At 41.9% G+C, this 21,883-nt stretch overlaps 1 protein-coding gene across 5 annotated transcripts in view; it reads right to left on the bottom strand.

The window, feature by feature from the left end:
• The window catches only part of UNC13B (unc-13 homolog B), a 206,110-nt gene that overhangs the window by 13,120 nt on the left and 171,107 nt on the right, over positions 1–21,883 (bottom strand). For all 5 annotated transcript variants that reach the window (XM_063180306.1, XM_063180307.1, XM_063180304.1 and 2 more), the window contains 7 exons: positions 21,129–21,272; positions 20,918–20,995; positions 20,280–20,357; positions 13,261–13,349; positions 10,034–10,186; positions 8,002–8,125; positions 2,316–2,372 (listed from right to left, as the gene is read on the bottom strand). In XM_063180306.1, the coding sequence (XP_063036376.1) occupies positions 2,316–2,372; positions 8,002–8,125; positions 10,034–10,186; positions 13,261–13,349; positions 20,280–20,357; positions 20,918–20,995; positions 21,129–21,272 (723 nt within the window). The remainder of the gene's footprint in view (positions 1–2,315; positions 2,373–8,001; positions 8,126–10,033; positions 10,187–13,260; positions 13,350–20,279; positions 20,358–20,917; positions 20,996–21,128; positions 21,273–21,883) is intronic.

Genomic DNA, 21,883 nt, shown 5'->3' with positions numbered 1-21,883 from the left:
AGCAGAAAGAGTTTGATAATAAGTGGGAGGCAGATATGTCGCACCAAGGAGTCAGGTTTATGGTTGGCTTTCTGAGCATTTTAAAATACATTGTGAAATTGATTTGTCATCAGGACCAGAGCCTGTGCTTGTCAGGTCTGTCAGTCTCAGTTTTCAGCTGAGTTATCTGATTCACTAGGGCTCTGTTCTCCCTGTCCTATTTAAGACCAATAATGCTTAAAATCCATCCCATAATTTTCCCAGGCTTTTAGTGGAACTGAAAAATGCAGAGGAGGGAGGTCTGAAGAACCAAGCCTTCCCTGTTAGCTTGTATGTGCCTGCAAAAACAAAAGGATAAAAAATAGAATATCCACAATTCTTACACAGACTCCAACAATTCTTACTCTTGTAGCACTCCTATTCTACTGGAAATTTTTGGACACAATGTAATTTTCCTTATGGTCTCCAAAATTCAGGCGCTTTCATACTTGGGCACAACTGTCTTGCCACATGTAAAATCCTGTGTACCTGTACTGCTGCAGTTCTATATGCAGATATGCAAATAAAGGCTTGAACACACACCAGGGCTTGCCTGATTTGAATGATTACATGCATTTCTAAAAATGCAGCCCAGAGTCGCCAAAGTTAAGCTTTACAGTAACTGAACTGAAGAAGGGCCACTGCTGGGGGACAGCCTCCACCCAACCAGTGCAAATGGAAATCAGCAAAGCTTCCAACCCATTCCTGGCAAAAGGTGCCCTGTACACACTTTGAGATTCCAGTAATGAGAAAATGTGGAACAAGTAAAAATAACAGTGAATTTCAGTGGCCACGCCCAAGAATGCAAGCAAACCACAGGAACTCACAGACTGTCCTTGTGACCTGGGGGAAGAAACAGCAAATTCAGAGCTCTGCCCTCAGATACCAGGAGTACATGTGAAAGGCAGGAATGGCTTCTTTTTCATCATGTGGAGACATGAGTCCTTGCTGATGCTTTTGCAAGAGAAAAGGGAAACTCAGGAAACAGGAGTCTCATTTGGATGCTGTGCTTCAGCTGCCACTCTCCCAGGCTGGCTACAAAACTCCTTTCTCCCCATTTTTCCCACGGAAGCAACAGACATCATTGCAGGCGCAGGAAGTGGGGAAGGAAACGCAATCCTCATGAGACACCATGTCACCAGGGATGACAGCCTGACCGTGGGAGTGCACAAGGCCATCACTCAGCACAAGTGACAGCTATTCCCTCAGGAGACACACTTGGAGGCTTATGCTAGGTGACTATTAACTGCTATGTACCAGCCTCAAAATGTAGCTGGAGAACAGGTGCACATCTAATGACATACCTGCAAGCCCTGATCACTTGCTAGAACTGCTAATCAGCACTGCCTTAAATGAGCTGTGTACTGGCCACATAAAATGGAAAATGTATCTGCTGGGCAAGGGACACAGGTGTATGAAGAGAGCTTTATTAGTGTGCAAGACAAAACCAGAAATCTACAGGAAGGGACAAATGCCTTTTCAAAGTGCAATAATCACTTAGGACAATATCCTTTGCACCAGGAAGATTTCCTTGGTCATGCTCTGACACAGAGTTCAGGTCCAGCTCCATCTCCCTCGCAACAGCCTGGTCACTGTGACACTAGAGATTTAGACCTCCTTCTCTTGCACAACACCAGTCTTGTAGCACCAGTGCAACCACAGCAGAGCGCAACCTGAGCGCTGTGAGGCGTCACTATTTTCATACCATTCCTGTCGTGATCGCTGAATTAGTGCTTGATTCGCTTATGATGAGGTGGCGTGCACTTCATAATGCTCATGTCATGCACTGTCACGTCATGCACTGTCAAAACACATCAACAGAGCCTTCATGCTAAATGCCAGCTTGCCTGTGAAGGGAGCCCACGCAGAAGGAATTTACAGACACAGGCTCTCTTCCATAAGCAACAGTTATTTTTTTAACAGTCCATGTAATTCACCCACAGCTAACGCAAGTGTCTTTCCAAGCATTAGGGACTCCCTTTTATAAATGGGGATACGGAAGAGCTGGCCAGATATTGAGAAATTTCCTTTTTTCATTTTAAATTGATGTACCAGACTTAGCACTGTGTATACAGAAGAGAAAAACTCCTTTGATGATTAACCGCACAGTAAGATTAAATGTTAAGCACTATGCTAATGTTAGTAGAATGCATTTAAAAGCACATTTACTGCATTTAAAGGCATTTCTCTACAACTGCATTCAGCGACAAACCACTGGAAGCACAGGACATGCTACGCACTACCACATTTCCATGCTTACACACAGGGACATTAACACAAGCCATGCAGGACAATACCTTCAACTTTGACAAGTGTCCCAGTTCCTTAGCAGCACTGAAAATCAACTGTGTGCCCTATGGTTGCAGAAGTTAGAAAAGAAAGGAGGGGGGAAAAAAAGGTTACAAACAAGCTTCACTTATTTTTCCTTTGAGCAAGTCAAGTCAGTTCACAGCCACTTCACATAACCACCCCAAGGCCAGGCACAACAACTGGACTCTCCTTGCCAGTTTATTACCTAGTACAAACCCTGGCATTTCTGTGGATACCACAAAAGCTATTTCAGAGCACAATGTCTTGCTAACCAGCTCACTCTTGCTTACAGCAACCACTCACACAGGATGAACCTTCAAATGGGCTGCACAGGGTTGGAGTCGTCTCCAAACTCTCCTCTAGATTTCACATCTAAATAGATGCAAAGACTGGCCACAGCAAAGGATCACACAACCCCAAGATGATGAGAATCTGCCCACAGTCATCATGGTGGGGGTAAGCACAGATCAGATCACAAACAAAACTGGACCTCAGCTGCTCAGGGGCGAGAGATTGCCAAAGTCTTGTGAATACACCCTCTGCTAATTCCAAGAGCAGCCCATAACTGAATTTTTAAGGTGAGGAAAGGCCTTTTCTTTAGTTTTTCCAGCTTTGGAAATTTCTTCAAGCTGAAAGACTCTGTGACCTGAAACCAGAGATCACCTCTTGATTTGCTCTACTTGTAACCACCAGCTAGCCCTCACTGTTCCTCAGCCTTTTATGTTTGTTGAATACAAACTGACACAGAATGAACATTATTGATTTTCTAGCTAAACAGAAGCTCTTGATAAATGATTAAATTCACAACTTTTGGCAGGGATGGAGGGGAAAGTGCAGGCAAGCACAATGAATATACAAAGGAAAGGTCCTGAAATGAGAAGGAGAGGTTGTCTTGCTGTCAGTATGCATAGGGTAGTGTTGAAGAGAACAGCTCTCTAATCTGAAAGAGCACAAATTTCCATGTATTTCCAGCAAGGAGGGCTGAGCATGACTGCACACCAGCAGCAACAGAGAGATTTCACTGTGGGTCATGCCAAAAAACTGACCTGAATACGGGGTTTCACCGGCCTCTTCTACCCAACAGATATGCCTGCTGTTCTGTACAATTTGCCATGAAAATCTGTTGACTTACAGGGTCTTAAAATTAAGGTTTTTGAGTGTATTGACCATGCAGTAAACAAAAATGAAGACATTTTTGTATCTGGAATTTTGAAAAAGGGAGTAGTCTCAAAACACAGTAACATCAACCTTTCTTAATTTGGTATTTTCAGCATTCACTGGACACTTTTTTTTATATACATTTGAACAACAACATTAACCAGCTCAGGCACGTAGTCTTCCTGCCTCAAGCTTCTAAGGAGGGCAGGTCAGTAACACTGAGCAATAGCTTGTGACTGGACACGCTTCGTGGAACAAAGCTGCTCAGATAACTCCCAGCTCTTGCACGCTAAGAAAATCCTTGTCAATCAGTGCCAATCTCTGTCAATGCATCTGCAAGGAGAAACTACTTTGTTGTTACACTGAGTTTGTCATCAGTGCTGGTAGCATCTAATGAAAATCTGGACAACTCCTTCCTCTGCCAAATGGCATTCTTGTAAACAAGAAGCCATACTCCTCAGAGAAGTTATTTATGATGGAAAACGTACCACAAAGCTCTACAGACAGCACTTATTCCAGTTGTGCCAGAGAGTGAGAACAACTGAACTTAAATTACCAGCTAGCTTTGAGAAAAGCTGCCCACAATGGAATTGATTAAAATGTCAAGGATAGAATATGAGGACAAATTAAATCCTTATCATGAATCATGCGCAGCTCTGTGGCAAGCACAGCTGGAAAGGGAAGGGGCCCTCATGCTGGTTTTCCTCGCTCTTCCATGATGTAACTTGTACTTTTCTAAACTCTTCAGACACAAGAAACACACCTATAGTCCACCACATAGAGATTTTAAATTCCTTGTTAAGGTTCTGGTGCTTTTTTGTGCCTTCAGTGAAAGCATGCAGAGAAAAATCATCTGCTGACTCAAGTCTAATTGTTGGAAGCAAGAGGATGGCACAGATTTACACTCCAACTGACTCAAACCCTCAAAGCTTAACTGTCCTACTGCTCAGCTGACAAAGCTGGGAAACAAAAGCCTACTGCAAGTTTTTTGGATTCCAGTCCTTTTTTGGAAACTGTATTATATGTGATGCTTATTTTTCTGAAGCGCAACACTGAAAGGAAGTTTTATCTCACATTGTACATTTATTTCCCATATTTTTGTAATTCCTATGTTCGACAACAATGAGATCTGATAATCTAACAACATTTAAGTTCATTTTAAAAATGCTGTTGTATCTGGCAACATCTGTTAGCACACATTAGGATAAAACTATATTTTAGTTGTTGTGGTGTATTAAACCACAAAAATTGACAAAGTAAGCTTAAAAGTGGGGATGAAAAGAGGAAAATAATTACCTGTCAGTACAGAGAACTAGGCACATATGCAGTTCGCAGACCATAATTTTATTCAAGGCTAAGAAAGCTTTTTCTCCTCACAGAGGCAGCCTTCAACTTTTCTGCTCCAAGCTAGCACAAGGGAGAGGATTCATTTAAAATAACAGAAGTTCAGAAAGGTTTCAGAAAACCTCTTACAGCCACACTCTCCTCCACCACACAGCTCTGGAGCAGCTCAGGCAGATGAGCCTGAAAAATAGGCAGTCTGGAAGTCAAATGCAAATTCTGTCCTCAGCTTAAAGAAAACTTAGTTTTTATCCTGGAAGATGTTCTCATTTAGTGACGACAAGTCTGACAAGTAGGAAAAAGTACAGCAGGAGCAAGCACAAACAGAGCCTCACGTGAATGGCTGCAGGGTACTATGTGAAATAAATAAAGGAAAGACTCCAAAGGAATCACCTGGGTGTAAACTAAGCACTTCTTCTCTCATCCGACTAGTCACTGATGGCATGGTACAGTTTCATCGTAAGCAGTTGAGAAAGAAATGTATAACTGTTCTGTTAATATCACCGAGCGTTGTGCACTGAACCCCAAAATACAGATTCCCAGAGTGTATATCCACTCAACCAAGACAGAAGGTGTTTAATTACATGCTGGATCTTAAAATTAGTGAGGTGTGAATTACTTGGTGAGTTACTGGGATCATATTGCCGCTAATCTCACAAGCCACAGGCAGAGAATGCTCAGAGAAGTCACCCATCTGGAAGCCATGAAGGAGCTGCAGATCAGGTCGTCAGAGTGGGAGGCTGTAAAACTGCCCTGTCCCTGCTGGATCCCTCACAGTGCTAACACTTTCTCACCTGAGCCCCACACCACAGAATCTTCCAGAAGCGGATTTAAGTGGAATTGTTAAGTGTGGAGAGAGGTATTTAAGCACCGTGCAGAGGCAGGGTCACGCAAGTGAGAGGTGAGGCAAACTGCAGGGTGACGGGAACCTTCTATCTGAGTAGAAGGTTTCCATGACCTCCATCTTTAAAAAGACTTCTGCACCTCCAGCAGTTTTGCAGAAAGAAGATAAAATATTCCATAAAAGAGATTCTTTTCTGTCATGAATATCTGCTACTTCTTAAGGGCTGCACATGAGTTTTAGGACAGAAATCCCCATCAGTGGTCTTTCAAACACAGAGAGGCTCCACTAGGGCATTCTGTTGCTAAGGGCTGGGAGGAAAGTGTGTTACAGTGCCCGAGGCTATTTGTGTCTGATGTTCTTGCAAAAGAAAACAAAAAAAAGGAAAAAGAAAAAAAAAAAAAGGCAAGCCAAATTAGCTAAGAGCGGCTTGGCACAGAAGTAGAAGAGCAAAAAGAAAGTACTGCTTCTGCCCATGCTGGCAGCCCCAAATTTTTCCTCGCCTTGCCCAGCTAGCCTTCACCGAATGATGAAAATCTGGTGGTGACAGAATAAATGGCTATGCCCCAGAGAACAGTGGAAGCAGCTCTTTGTCCTTGTAGCTCACCCAGCCTCACCACCAGTGCCCTGCTCAAGGACTGCAGACAAAGCCACTTTAATCACTGCATTGTTCGTAACCGTCTTTCTGGAAGAGCAACTCATTTCCAGTTTAGACTAGATCAGCCTCCTTGCTACCGTACAACTAATTAGACACCAAGAAATCCAGCTATGAGCATTTTGTGTTATCTCAGACAAGAAAGTATATGCTTCAATTTGCTTCTCCATTTGAAACTGAAATGATGGCACCAAGAAACTATGAAAAAAGCTTTAAGTGGCTTATTGCAATATCCTGCAGGTTGGAAGAATTGGCTGATCACAGTTATTGCCTCCTTCATGATACAAGTACTGAATCACTCTCCTACTCTGCCTTTGAAATCCAAAACTAGCAAGCATAAAGCTCAAACAGCTCCTCCCTAGTTCTGAGGCCCTTGATCTCAGTGATTCCATTCCAAATGGGTTATGTTAATGCTGCTTCGACATGATGATTTTAGCACCTGCCCCCAAAGACTCCTTTTTATAAGCAATTCAACCAAGACAAAAAAATTTCACCTCCGTAAACTTATTTGCTTTTTCTTCTTTACATATCATAAAGGCAAGCAGAAATGATTACTCCAAATCTGAGCTCAGAGAGAGCAGTCTTCAGCAAATTACACCTCATGCTAATTTCATGGTTGTAGGTATAACAGTGCACTTCATCCCAGCAGTTCTATTTAAAATCACCATCATCTAGGCCAGAGACAAGGGCCTTCCCTCTCAGAGCAAGAGACACCTATAGCAAGAGGCAGGTTTGCATCACTTCCCTGGACACTGCAACCCAAGAATCCCAGTGCAGATATGTGAGGGAACTGCTGAATAGTGAAAAGCACTATTGTTCTACCCACCACTGGGAGAAAAGTAAGGCTGCATAACTGAACCACAGACTGCAAGTTCACTCTAACAGCCAGATGAAAAGAGGTTTTGGATCATCTGTAAATAATGAGGTTACATCCCAAACTTCACACTGCTTCCAACTGAGTGTCATCCCCCAGAGCAGATAGGCATGCATGACTGACATTTAATCAGTTTCTCTGGTTTCTCAGAACTGGGGAGGAGTTAATCTTCCATTGTTAAAAGCAGCACTACATTCACAACACACATCCATCCAGCATGTCCACACAGCTGAACAATTATATAAAAGACTGCCTTTGAAGAAAAACTATCTGGACTCACTTCCAACTTCCCAGCATCACAGAGAAATCCTGCCAGCCAATCCTGGTGTTTAAACCTTCTGTGGGGGTAAAATGGGGGATGGTTGATTTTAAAAATCAAGCTGAAATCAACCACATCTATAGAGAGAGACAGTCGGGCTAACAGATGATAGGGCAAAAGTGGCTGCAGGTCATGACCTAAGGCCATGAAGCCTAACTGTTCCATAATTCCCACATACACAGACAGCTCTCCTTAGAGGATTGCAAAACACTGATCAGTGCAAACTGATACACTGGACAGAAACTCCTTTTGGATCATGGATTTTGAATTGTGTTTTCTTCTAGAGCGTGCTCTGTATCTTGAAACCCTACCATAAATAGAGATGCTCCCTTTCTTTACCAACTTACAGACATGTTTTTCCATCCTCAGGCAGGCTACATGCAGACAAATTTACCTGGATGGATGACTCACCAGGTCAGGGGGATGAGTTACACAGGCAATGGCAACACTTTCTGGTATGAGTCAGGAAGGATAAAAAGCTTTACCGTATGGTCTGTAAGAGGAGGCAGCACAATCAGCTTCTCCATGGTGTTCATTACCACCCTCCAGAGCTCTTTCAGCACCCGTTTCAACACTGTCTTTTCACACACAGTTGCAAACAGTGTCAGGCTGCAGGGAAAGAGCAAGAACTGAGTAAGTTCAAAGAGCACAATACCCAATGAAAAAGGAGCTGCATATGGAAGATTCAGTGCCCTATCCAAAGCAGTGTCTCGTAACAATTGCTTTAAGGGTAAAAAAATACTCCCTTTTCTAAAGCATAGAATGTGTGCTCACTGTTGGAGTTCTAGCACTAAAAACACTAAAACCACAAAATGGATGATTGACATTTCTGATCTCAATAATTTCTGGTTCTTGACCTGGGGATTACAGAAGGTGTCACTTGGTGATAGGCAGAATAATACATATAATAATAATTGGAATAGTACATATGATCCAAATAAGAGCAGTTACCATTGAAGAGGATCCCTTTAAGAAGACATATTTGGTTTATAGAGTATACAGAAAAAAATTATAAATATAGAATGATATGTTTTAAGCTTCAAGGGGTTACTATAATGATTTTTGATGAATGCCTAAACTAACACCTCCCAGAGTGTTGTGCAGAAATTCTTGCATAGCTTCTGAAAGCTGCTGAAGTTTGCTAAATCTTTCACCTCTAAAACCACCCCAAAATATTTCTTAGACAACTCCATATTTTGTCATGACTGCATTCACCAATCACCTGCCATGTGTTTATCTGCTCTAACACAAGGAGCTTTATTTCCCTAGGTTTTCTTCCTTTATTGTTGTACAGGCAATAAAAAAGGCCAAAAGTGCTAGAATCTTCTTTGAAACATTTGCTGAACTTCAGCATTTACTGATCACACTGTGAACAGGAACTCTGTGGCCAGTACCACTAAGACAGCTGACTCCTCTCCACTGTGTAACATCTTCTCCCAACTTCCCTTCTTCCCACAGCTGGTTAGACAGTAAATGAACAAAACAAACAGGGACAGGACTGGTATGGGTGGGATGCAGGAGGCACTAAAAAGATACTCTCCTTCTCTAAAGGAGGGAAGAAAATAATCCAAGCGTGGATTATCATAATCAAAGTTACTTGCTCCACAGCTGGATGGCAAGCCTGTAGCAAACCACGTTCCCAATGGTACAAAGGAATATGGATTTTCGGGGTTCATGAAGGCAGGCATGGAAAATGATCAAATGAGAAGGCTCCTAGATGTAATGACTGCTGCAGAGAGTCACTTAGAACACAGTGACCCAAAAAAAGACAGGATAATCAACACTAAGAGCAACCAAACCCCTTATGTTTCAAACTTGTAAAGCTTCATATCTCTTGCAGCATTTATTATGAAAATTGCTGGTCATCCCTTACTAAATGAAGAACTGATGTGCATCAGCATTAAGCTTAGCTTGTACAAAGATAAAAAACTGTTTCTCTTTGCAGTTCAAGGCTTGGCTTGAACATTTAACTGTCCTTGTCCAGCTGAATCATGCTGCATGGCACTAATGCAACAGTTAATTAAAGCAATGGATCCACCATGTTCACATCCCATCATTCAGAAGCTTATTTGCTAGTCAGAACAGCAGCAGGTATGACTAGAATACACGTCTGACAGGACTGTGATATGAGTAGAATATATATCAAGTACATAAGCACTGTTTACAATATGCTTGTTAATTGGCTACAATAAAATCTCTGTAGAAAAAACCCACAGCTAGAAAATTTAGAATTTCAGTCTTTTTCATTCCTTGATCAGCAGTGTGTTTTGCTGATTGCTATAATTGCCAGAGGCAGAAAGAATAACTGGAGTGTGCTTTGGGTCATAACTGGATTGAACGGAGGATGAAGAGCCCATCCATGGCTTGTGAGAAGCAGATATGGGAAGAAAAGCTATTGATTCTTCTTGAAAATTTGGAGACTGGAAATCTCAGTGACAATCCAAGAAAATGGATTGTCTCATTCTTGTTCCAATCCAATGAACTGTATGTGTAGCATATATTTGAACACTCCCTTACTTTCCATCCAGGAAGTCCATCAGTGGCCTCAGGACATTATCTGCATCTTGTGCAACTGTGTTTCTGGCATTAGCAGCAGAATTTGCTGTCCCTTTCACTTGACAGAGGATATCAGACATTTGCTTGACACATTCATCAATCCGTGTCTGAAAGCTGCACAGATAGGAGAGAGGCAAAAACAATTATTAGTGGCAGAAATACAAGGTAAAAAATTTCAAGTTCACTCAGTCTCACACTTTTCTTTCACAAGACTTGCTGCTCTTTTCCTTACTGTATTTGTTACCAAGGGGCATGATCTCCAGTTCCTTATGCCCACCACCCACGCACAGCTGACCACCTCTAAACAGGAGACACAAGTATATTTGAGAGAAGTTTGTTCATTCATCTTGCAGCAAGAAATGATCCTTTTCTGACCTCAAGAAACACTGTTATCCCTAGTTCAAAGCACCCTGCTGCACCCTTTGCTTTCTCCACCACAGAGACGGGAATATCACATGGAGCAATGACAATTCATGCCCTGCTCTGAGCACCCAGGAGTCCATCAGCAGAAATCCAGTTATGACCCATCATAGCTTAAGTCTTTAAAATAACAGAGAGAGCCTGAAGGCAGGCACCAGCTTAAACCAGTCCACTGCCATACAGCCCATGCCAAATGTCAAATTGGGATGTGGAGCCCAGCTGTGCAAAGTGCAGTCTCCCTGTAACGAAGTGACACACAAGGTATTAAACCACAATTACTCTTCCACCTCTTACTGCTAAGAGGAGATTCAAAATTAAATAATGCAATGATTAAAAATTATGAATAGATCAGCAGAGCTGACAACTAATCAATTCGGCAAATAAAGGAAAATGCTTTGACATTTAAAAGAACAGTTACTAACAACAGGCACTACAAGTGACATTTAACTATCCATTAATGGCACAGAGGTTTGAAGCCAGGAAGAGAAGCCAGTGTTAGGAGCTAGGGTAAAGATTTAAGAGGAGGTACAAAAGTTTGGAAGCCAGCTTTACATCTGCATAAATGACCTGAACTTCCACCAGGACAGCTATGGGTTGGGTGTGAGTGTCCCATGGCTCTCACCTTCCTTCTCCACCTGGTCACCTTTCCTGCTCTGCTACCTCTAGCCTCGTGGTCCTTCTTGCTCAATTCTAGCTTGCCTCTCCCTGGAAAAACTCCAGAGCTGTCTCCCATGTGCCCTCTTTCTAGCAGAAAGAGTCCTGCAGCACTCAGTTGTGGCTGCAATGTCAGCTTAACCAGAGACCTAAGCCACATCAAATAAAAGAGCATAAAAAATTTCCTGTGCCATTAACAGTTCCTGCTCTGTCACAAGCCAATCCCACCCCACAGTTCTCCCACTGCCTCATCAATTGCAGGACCTTGCTTCAAGACGCTTTAAACCCCCCAGGTCAAGGATGGAAAATAACAATGGTCTCATGGATAAAATGTGCTATGAGTGAAAATGGTTGCCAGTTTTATGAAAAATAATAGATCAGTTACTGTGGCAACAGGTTCACCTGAAAGTGAAGCTTGTGTATATGTGCAGCTTAACAGGAGCCCTTGGCAGCAGCAAGCTAAAAAAACAACTTCACCTATGCTGTCAGACAGGGCCTGCTGCTCCCTAATTCCTCCAGGAATTCCTTCCTTCACTCCTACAGCCTCCAAGAACAAACAGGAGCTAGCCTTGCATGAAGGATAAACCCTTCCAAGACTTATCTCCCCTCAAAGTAGAAAATGCTTCAGTGTCCAGATGAAATCCTCTCTCAGCACAAGGGTAGTGAGGCTCTCTGGACATGTGCTGCCTTCTCATCAAATACAGCTAATCTCACACAGAGGAAGAAGAGTTAAGATCTGCAGTGTCAGGTGTGCACAGAGATGAAAGAGTACCTGTTTACAGACTCTGCACAAAATATTGCAGATACCTGCCTTATCTCCTAAGTTTCTATCCTTTAGGAGATCATGCTTGTATAGTGAACTGCAGCTCTACTTTTCACTCTCTAAGACTGTTAAAGAATAAATTAAGCACCTGAGACATCTGACTGGCTGCATCTCTGGCTGACTCATCTCTCTAAAACACTCCCCAATATGTACACTGATACTGGATAATCTCTTTAAATCATATTATCATATGTCAAGATTGCCCCCAAATTGTTTTGCAGCAATGGCACCATGGAGACAATATTCAGATTAAAAGAATTCACCTCCCTAATCATTATTTCTCAGTCACTCTGTGCCTAATTATGAACTTTGCTGATTCCATTCAGTTACAGTTTGAGTTTTTCCATTTCTTACTGTAGCATTCATTACTGGCCATGGGAACTGCTCACTTATCTCCCTGCTTAGCTTTGTGTGGTGAAATTCAAACAGTTTTTGACAAATCCTACTATGATTTTTTAGCCATAAGAATTGCAAACCTGTCAACCCCAGGAGGCCAGGCAGGTACAATTTTCTCTGCCTAACCCATGTTCAAGCTACACTACAGTTCATGCCTGCATTAATCCTGTTATGCAGCACAACATGAAATGAATGGGGTTTGTAATGGGAAGTGGTTGTTTTCAAAGATCAGTCAGGAGTTCTGTATTTTAGATTTCACTTAACTGACATGCTCTGTAGTTCACTACTAAAGTCTTATAATGTTGAGCTCATTTTATCCTCAGGTAAATGAAAACATGATTTGCAATAAAGCTTAATTCTCATCAATTTCTCTGGCAATGCTTAAGACAGCTCCCTGAAACACTAGATAACATTTGCAGAAGCTTTAGAACAGGCCAATCTCAGATTCTAAACCTGTTTCCTTCTTATTCCATTATTCATTTAACAATCAGAAATCAGTCAGCTGTTTCATACATTTAGAGCAGAATGTTTAAACAAGAATGCTGCTCCATAAACGCTAAGCTGGAAACTGCTTTTTGAGCAGCAAAGGAGCAAGAAATTCTGGTACTGACAAGAACTACTTACTGAAAAAAAAATCACTCTGTGTAATTCAAATACATTTCACAGTTGAGAGATCTCTGTGCTACATTTCCAAGCAGAGAAATACAGGAAGAGAAATACTTCAAAAATGTTTCCCAGTTCTATAGATAGTCTCTCTATATTAAAGGCCATAAATTTAGGAAAAAGAGAAAAATACAATGCAGTTCACAGGAGTTTCTTTTCTTTCGTAACCTGACTAAATGAGATTAGATAAAAGAAAGGAATGCTTCAAAGACAAGGACTTTGTAGTACTGACCTGTTACCAAACACTGCACTGAGCTCATCCAAAACATTGTTCAGCTTCACCTGGAGCTCTTTGAGATGGTCACTTGCTTCTGCATCCAACTGTGGATGAAAAAAAAAAGCATTTAAGTTTGAACACAGAGGGCAGTCTGCTGTCCTCTGCAGTGCTTCTCTTCACTGTTGAGGCTACACTTAATAAGCAGGTGAACTATCCCCACTGGACTCTGCCAGGTAGGATGCTCTCCTCCACTGCGTGTTGCTGCTGCTACAGAAGCGGTGGAACAGTCAGCAGATATATGCCTAAAAAGCAGCAAGTAATTTCCCCAGGCTCCTATAATCCTTCAATATCCTTACTGATGTTTGTGAAGTTGAGGAAGAAAAGGAATGTGAACTCCCTGTGGCCAAGAGTGTATGTAGGGCTGAGAATCCATCAAGTACTGTGCTCTGCCCTGGGCTTACAGGTCATGTCACCCCTCTGAGTCTAGCAGGACACAGGGCTTTGCAGACTGGTTGTTACTACTTGTGCATTTCTCCATGTATGATCTTGAAAGAAGCTATTTCACCTTCCTTCCTGCCATCAAGTATTTTAACTGAAGATTGACTCAGTCACTGCTTTCAGAAGGTTGGACCCCAGCTGTTTTGAAAATCTGGCCACGATATCATGGAGCTGTTGTACACTTTTGTTGATCATTTTTGGAAAATAAAATCTCAGCTACTGGTATTGAGCAAACATAGCTCTACCCGCACATGGAACCAGACAGCTTTTTGTACACAAGTGTTCAGAGGAAAACAAAAAACAAGTTCCCCAAGCACTACATGAATGCTGTTGACACCTTAGCAGGTTCTGTAAGGAAGTGCTTCCTCCATTCTTATCAGTGCAAAGCCACCTGTTTTTAAATTGAACATTATTTGCAGAGTCTTGTATTCCAGCTCCCCTCCAGCCATCACCCCTCCAGCCTCAAACAAGCCACTTCTGAGCAACATACCTGTGGGTACACTTAGCAACACAGGATGAATGCTTTGGCATCATTTGCTCATAAAAAGTAACTTGTAAAACAGATTTGCCTGTGTATGCAGGCAAGCAAGATGTTTGTAAAACAAAAAGCTTCCTCCTAGGCAGAGCATCTCTACAGGAATGTAATGAGCCAGGTACCAGTACTGTGGTTAAAAATCAGTTTAGACTTTTATGGTATATCCATCTATACAGGATTTGAACACGACAGGAGTTCCCACCTCTAAAATCAGTGCTGAAGCCCTCTTCATATTGCTTCAGCATCTGTCAGAGAAAGCCGAGCCTTAGGGGATTTGGAATCTGATCTGCTCATTTTCCTGTTGTAAGCTGGCATGGAAAATTGACTCTATTATGCATTTGAACCTGTGCTAATGAAACTTCTGGATCAGAATTTTAAAAGTAATTAAAGTAAGAACCAACAATCAAGCAAATGATGATTACTTAGGTGTTGTAACTTTAGGCATTGCTGCCTCTGATTATTTTTCCTTTATTAAATTTCTTTTCCTATCATCTTTGCAACACTCCTGCGCTGTGACGGCAGAAAGAAGCTAATGTCATGACAATCAGCATTCATTCTAGCCAAGCTTGTAGGTAACAAAATAAAAACAGCATTTGGTGGTGGTGGTTTCTCTTGCCCTTACATTAATCCTTCCCTCCTACTGCGTAAAGGCACAGTGAGTCACAAGCTGCCTGATTTGCTCTACTATTAATGGCATTGAATTGCCCTCTGATTTCAGCCATTTCTGACAGATTTGAGGTAGGACCAGTTCATGATTCATCAAAACATTTCAATTAACTGCTTTTCCAGTCAGGGGAAAAAAAAAGCCAGAAGAATTTGGCACAAGACAATTATTCTTCACTATTCACTTCTACTTCTTTATAAGCTATCAGATGCAGAGCCTAGATGATGTTTGAGGTCAGGATTAACAACTTGTTGCCCTGGTTCGTGAACTGCACAGTCCATGATTTATTTTACCCTGGCTACCTCGAAGGTTTCCCCTCACTGTTATATTTCACTGCAAACTGATCATTCTCGTAGCAAATGCATTGTTGTCTCAGTACTGCAAGAAGAGACAGCTGACAACGCTTTGCCAAGGGGAGCTCCATTGTCTGTGGTAAAGAACTCTCACTCCTCCAGAACACGAGCTCACACACAGCTCTCTGGGTACAACTGGCAAGACAGCTGCCCACATCTAACTTTGAGGTGCCCAGCCTCATTCTCAAGAAGCCAAACCCTGGTAGTAAGCATTCTGGTTCAGCATCCACAAAGTTCCCTGTCATGCTAGAAAAGCTGTTGTTTTGTCAGCAACTGCTTCTAGGGAGCAAGGACTCCACATAACACATTACTGATGGTTAATGCTTAGGCACTGGCCTGCTTTGGCTCAAAAGCAAAGTCTGGGGAATTATCTGAGTGTGATATAAGTTCATTAGGAAGGTGCTGGTAGGTGTGTACTGCTGTTTCCCACACATAAATCACATGTCACACCAGTACTGCAGCATGTGGTATTAACTGCAAACCTGGCCAATGTGGTGAAGCACTGATAAGAGTGCTTAAATGAATCCACAACGGTGCTGCTGTTGCTGCTCAGTCAATGAATTTTAAGCATATCAGCTATCACTGATAGCAGGAAATGTACTTGGACTGCATGATAAATCTGGCTGGTATAGCAGAAAACAGGATTAGGCAGCTGGGTCACTGCCACATGTCACATCCACATCCATTTCTCTCAGAAGGCTTATGATCTCCATTCTGTGGGTATATGAGAGATAACTCAGAGGAAGAATGAAAAGTTCTCTGTGCAAAACATGGGCCAGTAGCCACACTGAGGTAGCTTCTGATCTCTGAGGAAATGTTTCAATTCCAGTAGAAATAATGTCTGGCATAGCTACAGTTCTGTGTCTGAGGCTAAATGTGTGATGCTGAAAACTGAGCTGCAAAGACGGAAAAGCTAATCCCATATTAAACTGCAGGGAAGAAATCAAGTTTCCGTTAATTTGCTGAAAATATTTGGGATTTGGCTTTTGAGAGAATCTGGGCCTCAAAGTCTCATCTGAACCATTTAGAGCTGGAACCTCAAGTCCTCTGCTCATCTGAATGGTGGCATTTATACCAAAGCACTATCAACTTTAATTTAGGATGATCTTCTCATCCTTTCTTCATGCATGGAAAAGAACCCCTGGGCCTGAGAATTTGCAGTGACGGGCTTCCAAATTTTCCAGGAGATGGAATTAGTTCTTCTTTGGTTTCCACACACACTGGTGAAGTGCGAGTGGCCGGAACTGGAAGGCTTCTCTGTAAGTGGTGTAGGTGGAGAGACATGACTCTTGCCTCCTAGAAAGCTAAAGATGTTAATCAATTCCTGTCTATAAAAGGCAGAGACCTTATGAAATCATCAGGTCTGATCTGGCATATCAGTAGCTGAAGAATTATGCCCTGCTAACATATTTTAGCTTTAGCAAGTTATGGAGTTCATCTGCCTCCAGTTTGAAGCTGCTGATTTTTGGTCTGCCTCCCTCCACCAGCCCCTGGGAGCTCAGCAGCTCCAACTCCCCTTTAAGGACATGCACTGAATTTTCAGGCATCTCCCCACTTTCCTACAGGATTCAAGAGTAAGAAACATGGAGCACTGAATCCAAACAATAGCTGCCAACTTTTCAAACACTAGGGCAGCCTTAGCTATGGCATGCGGGATGCTGAAGAGGAACAAACACTAGATATCACAAATCCTTTGAGCATATTTCTATGTAAGTCTTGGATGTTTCTAAGCTGTCCCACAATTTGTTATTCAGGTGGTGAACTCAGGATTTAAAATGTGGGCTCACCCTTGCAAAGCATTAAGAGGAGAGTTTCCTGAAGCTTTAATTGTGAAGATTAGTTTTAAGCCAAAGGCATGAAAATTGTATGATGACAATATGCTGCTGCTCAGCAGCTAATTCCTTGGGTTCCTTAGGCAGTGCTTGTCTCTGATACTCAGCTCACATGCTTCCCTTGCAGAAAAAAGGTGTAGAAATGTTTTAAACTAGTCTTTCACACTACATCTAGACTCCAGCAGTGTGCAATGCAGTACAGCACCTTTTAATTTCACTGCCATGAGTTCATTACTCATGAAAAGCTAAGCAAAATTATGGACTGCAGGCTGAAGTCTGATGGAAAACCACAGAGGTGGGTAGAAAATGCAAGTCACATTAGGTTTTATTAGGTAAAGTATGAATAATTAAATAAATGGGGCCAAGTTCAGGCCAACACTACCACTGAATGTGTGTAGCCCATCCCAGCAGAGACCTAAATTATAATCTCTGCTCTGCTGCTGTATTGGAGATGGTTCAGAGAAATAAAAGGTTTCAAAAGATACCCAGGACTCATCCCCCAGTTTCACACTCTTCATTATGCTTTTAATGCTATCTGCCACTTCATAAACACTGCCTTTCCAACACATGCCTTTGGATGTCTGAGAATGCTCCTGAGTCATGATGAAACAGTTCTGATCCCATGAGATCAATACAGCTCAGAAGGAAAAGAAAAGCATTTATCTTAATTCCTAAAATTTATTTAAGGTATTTTTCTCTGTGTATGCATATGTCTTTACTCTATAAATATTTGCCTTGACCCAAGGGAATCCCTCCAAAGAGAGTTTCCTAAAGCTCTGCTGCTGTCCTTACTGCTTCTGAGGAGTAATATTCACAGACCACATGATGTTCACATTAAACTCAGAGATGCTGGGCAATTTTTGCCCTGTTTTGAGTACTACAGTTTAGAAAAGAATAAGAAAAGTGAGGGAAAAGGTACCATAACTCAATGGGGGCAGCGGGTGGAGGAGAGTGTAAAGAAAGGCACTATATCCAGGGCCCAATCCCAATAAACAGTATTGGGCAAGCACTTGTGTTCCATTGTTATGCCACTATACTGCAGGGTGACCACAGGTGAGCCCTGTCCCTTCATTTCCATCACTGCAAAAGGGAATAAGTGACCTGAATTTCCCTAGGGGTGTGTTCTGGACCCACTGGCAAAGAACACCACATAGCAGCAGTATTTCAGAGCTTTCCAGAACTGGGCAGTGCTACAGCTACAGCTGCAGACCGAGATGGATCTGGGAACCAGAAGCAGATGAAGCCACAAGCACACGGTAACTGAAACCAGTCTGAAGGTCTGGCTGCACACATGGCACAAGGAACATACCTGCCACAGGAACAACAGAATATTTGGTACCTGGCTTTCAAGAACACCTTTGAGAACACAAGAAGTTGAACAGCTGAACACCAGGGCACACCACTATGGTAGTTTCTTACTCTCTCAAGGAAGTTTTTTTGCATAGAGCAGTCAGGATAATGTTTACTTTTGTGCAAGCTACTGTGTCATGGACAGATGACCATGGAATAAATCTGCCACAGAAATGAAGAACTGTCCTTCCTGAAGGAGGACAGAACCCACAGATGCATTTCCAGTCAGTTCTATCGTCAAAACTGTTGTCTCACCTATTGTTACCCAATTGTCAGGTTCAATCTGCAGCCAACAGACTATGCAAACTAGGACAAGACCTTGTTTACTCTAGCAAAACAGAGAACCTGGCAGCTTTTGAGTCAAGAAGCAATGTACTACACAGTCACCAAGTGGGAAACCCTCGGGGACAGCAGATAGTGCAGGCACCTAACACAACACAATTTATTTCTGGTGATCAGTGGCAGGCCTATGAAGTGCAATAAGCACCATTTGAAAAGAAAATGAAAAAAAAAAAAAAAACAACCAAAAAAACCCAGCTTCTTAGTGTGTTTGCCACATTTCTTCCTGTTTTACTCTTCACTGTCTGGGTTTCTCTCCCCTTCCAGTCTTTTGATTCCACAGTGGATTCATTACCCCTTTTTTACCTTACTTACACCTCCAGTGGAAGGTTTTAAAGGGTAGAATGCAGAGAAGAGATTTAGTCTAGGGACAGTAGCCAATAACCTCAAGAAACATCTTTTTACTCTCTTTATTTAATACAGTATCAAGGGATATTTTCAATCTTAAATATAGGGAAACCCTCCTTAATGGCTACCACTACGGAAAATAGTAGCAAACTAATTCCCCTTAAGGGAAATTATATGCACAGGCATTAAACTTTTATAGGCCACTTTGCAAACATTTCATCATAAGTTTATTCTTTTCCAAAAATGAGTATTTAGCTACTGCTGCTATTACAGCAGGAAGCATATAATGCTAGTTCTTGATGCGGGACTCAGAAATTAGGATTATTGAGGTGACATGTGAAAGAATGACAGCAGTTTTCCTTGCCTCATGGGGTAAATCTATTTGTTGAGATTTTTGCCACTTCACAGAATTCTGCCACTGAGCACAAGCAAGATTTAGAAAAGCAATACAGGCAAAAACTGAGCTGTCCATCAGCAAAGCTGATGTTTCTCTTGGCGTACAGGTCATAGCACAGATTCTATCACAACACAACCAAAGAAAATGCACTAGAAAATAATTTTTCCTAACATCAGCATCAGCAGGCTTTTCTTCATCTTCCTGAATCTTGAAAAGCAATGAAAAAAGAAGAGAAAAGAAAAATATACATATATTACAGCAGAACAAAAACAGTGACCTGGAGGAGTAAAATATTATTTCTGTAAAAATTACCATCTCATAACAAATGGACACATCTGAATATCCCTCAAAACACAAGCAGAGAACTCATTTGCATGTCTGTAATGTATTACATACTGGACATTTCATGCTAAAGGCACTGCCCCACATTTATATGACATCTAAAATGATTCAATGCCCACAGTACAGAGACCTCCACCATGCCCATGTGAACACAATAGCCAATCTTTTCTTTCCTTTTCTATGCTATTCTGTACTCCAAAATGTTTGCTCCTGCATTTGATGACAGATTTTGTTGGGAAGCCTTCAGTCATGGCTGTCTCCCCACACTCACAGTGCCAGGTGTCCCAAGGCTCTCCTCATGACTGCAGTCTTCAAACAACCCAGCAACAACAGTGCAGAGGAATGAGGATAACACCCAGACTCTGAGTTCTCTTACCTCTTTACCACCCATGGCTTCAAACATCTTCTCCAGCTGCACCCGCAGTTGTTGGATGTTGTTCATCAGGATGCAGGGCTGAAGGGACAAAAGCAGGTGACTGCTCAGGATGCCAACACACTGTCACCAGTGGGAGACTTTGTGCCTCAACACCCTTTCCCAAGTACCACCAGATCTGAGAGTTACGTAGGAGGCACTGCATGCAGAGATTTCAGCACTCACATGTATTTAAAAAAATAATTATAAAAAAATAATTTTTTTTCCAGCTTGAAATGGTATGGTCAGTTCCCATTTTCAGAATACCCAGATGAAAAGACCTCTCTAAGTACCAGACCTACAGAGCAATCATGCCCACTTTTGGGTTTTTTTAATCACACAGTGTGTGATTAAACTTCCACGCAGTGTGGAAGTTAATTTTGAGGGGACCTGACAGTCTCCAAGCCCTGCATATCATCTTCAGGACCCGTTTTTATTTTAGGTCCAAGCCAGAATTCGAACTTCAAAAGCATCCCGATGATGATAAAAAACAACACTGAAAATATTTACACCATCACCATGGTCAGGTGCAGTGTGTGTCTGGTTTCATCAGGACAATTATATGATTCTTTGAGGGAAAAGGGAAGCTCAGCATAACTCACCAGTTTCTCCTTGGAACAGTAGGACTCAAAGCTCTTGGAGAGTATGTCAGCATACTGCATCAGCACTTTCCCAATAGTCTGTGAAGAAAAGAGATGAGCACTGTTACTTGTCCTCTACCACTGCAGAAGAACTCCAGGAAGCAGAAAAAAAAATCATACTGTCTTACAGCCCATTAAGAAAAGATAAACATCTGGATGCTGAGGGTATTACCTTTGCAAATCTCCTATTGTAGTGGGCAACAATGACAGGGTCTGGGCACTCCAGCTTCTTAATGATCTCAAAGCTCTGGTTGAGCTGGGTGAACACATCCACCACTGAGCAAGAGAACAGAGCGTGCTCGGATGTTTGCTGGAACTAAAAGAGAAGAACAGAGAATCATTGTCAAATAGAAAGATCTGAAATGAACCCACCCATGGGTGTTTCCATCATCTGCCACACTGAAGGCACAGTAACTTTACCAAAACCTACATCTTCCTCAGAATTAGTCAAAAACTCTTAAGAAGACCTAGAGGAGATAAATAGCCTATTTTGGTTGGATTATAAATTTACTGTCCTTCACTAACTATGATCGTGACAAGCACCAGGGAAATGTATGAGGATGTTGAGATCCTTAATGCAATGCATGGTTTGCCTACCAGTTAATGAGGAAAGAAGGAGAGAGTAAAGAGCTATTTTAATTTTTTTTTAGATTTAGCTATTAAACAGAATGTTGCATGAGTATCACAGACTACAGTGCCAACAGTCACTGAATAACAGGAAAGCTCTTCTCTGCATTGGCAATACTCAGCAAATTAAGAGTAAGATTGGTCTGTCAGTGGATTAAGGTCACATTCTCACTGCATGACTAAGTACATGCTAAGTGTCTCAATTTTCAATTTCAATTACTTCTTCCTAACAGAGAGAGCTGAGAGAGCACCAAACCACTGGCTGATAGATTAACAGCAGCAGAACAGACAGAAATGAAT

The sequence above is a fragment of the Melospiza melodia genome, chromosome Z, assembly GCF_035770615.1.
Source record: "Melospiza melodia melodia isolate bMelMel2 chromosome Z, bMelMel2.pri, whole genome shotgun sequence".
NCBI classification, from domain to species: Eukaryota; Metazoa; Chordata; class Aves; order Passeriformes; family Passerellidae; genus Melospiza; species Melospiza melodia.
The sequence above is the reverse complement of the archived record's forward strand: the minus strand, read 5'-3'. Positions and strand labels throughout refer to the sequence as shown.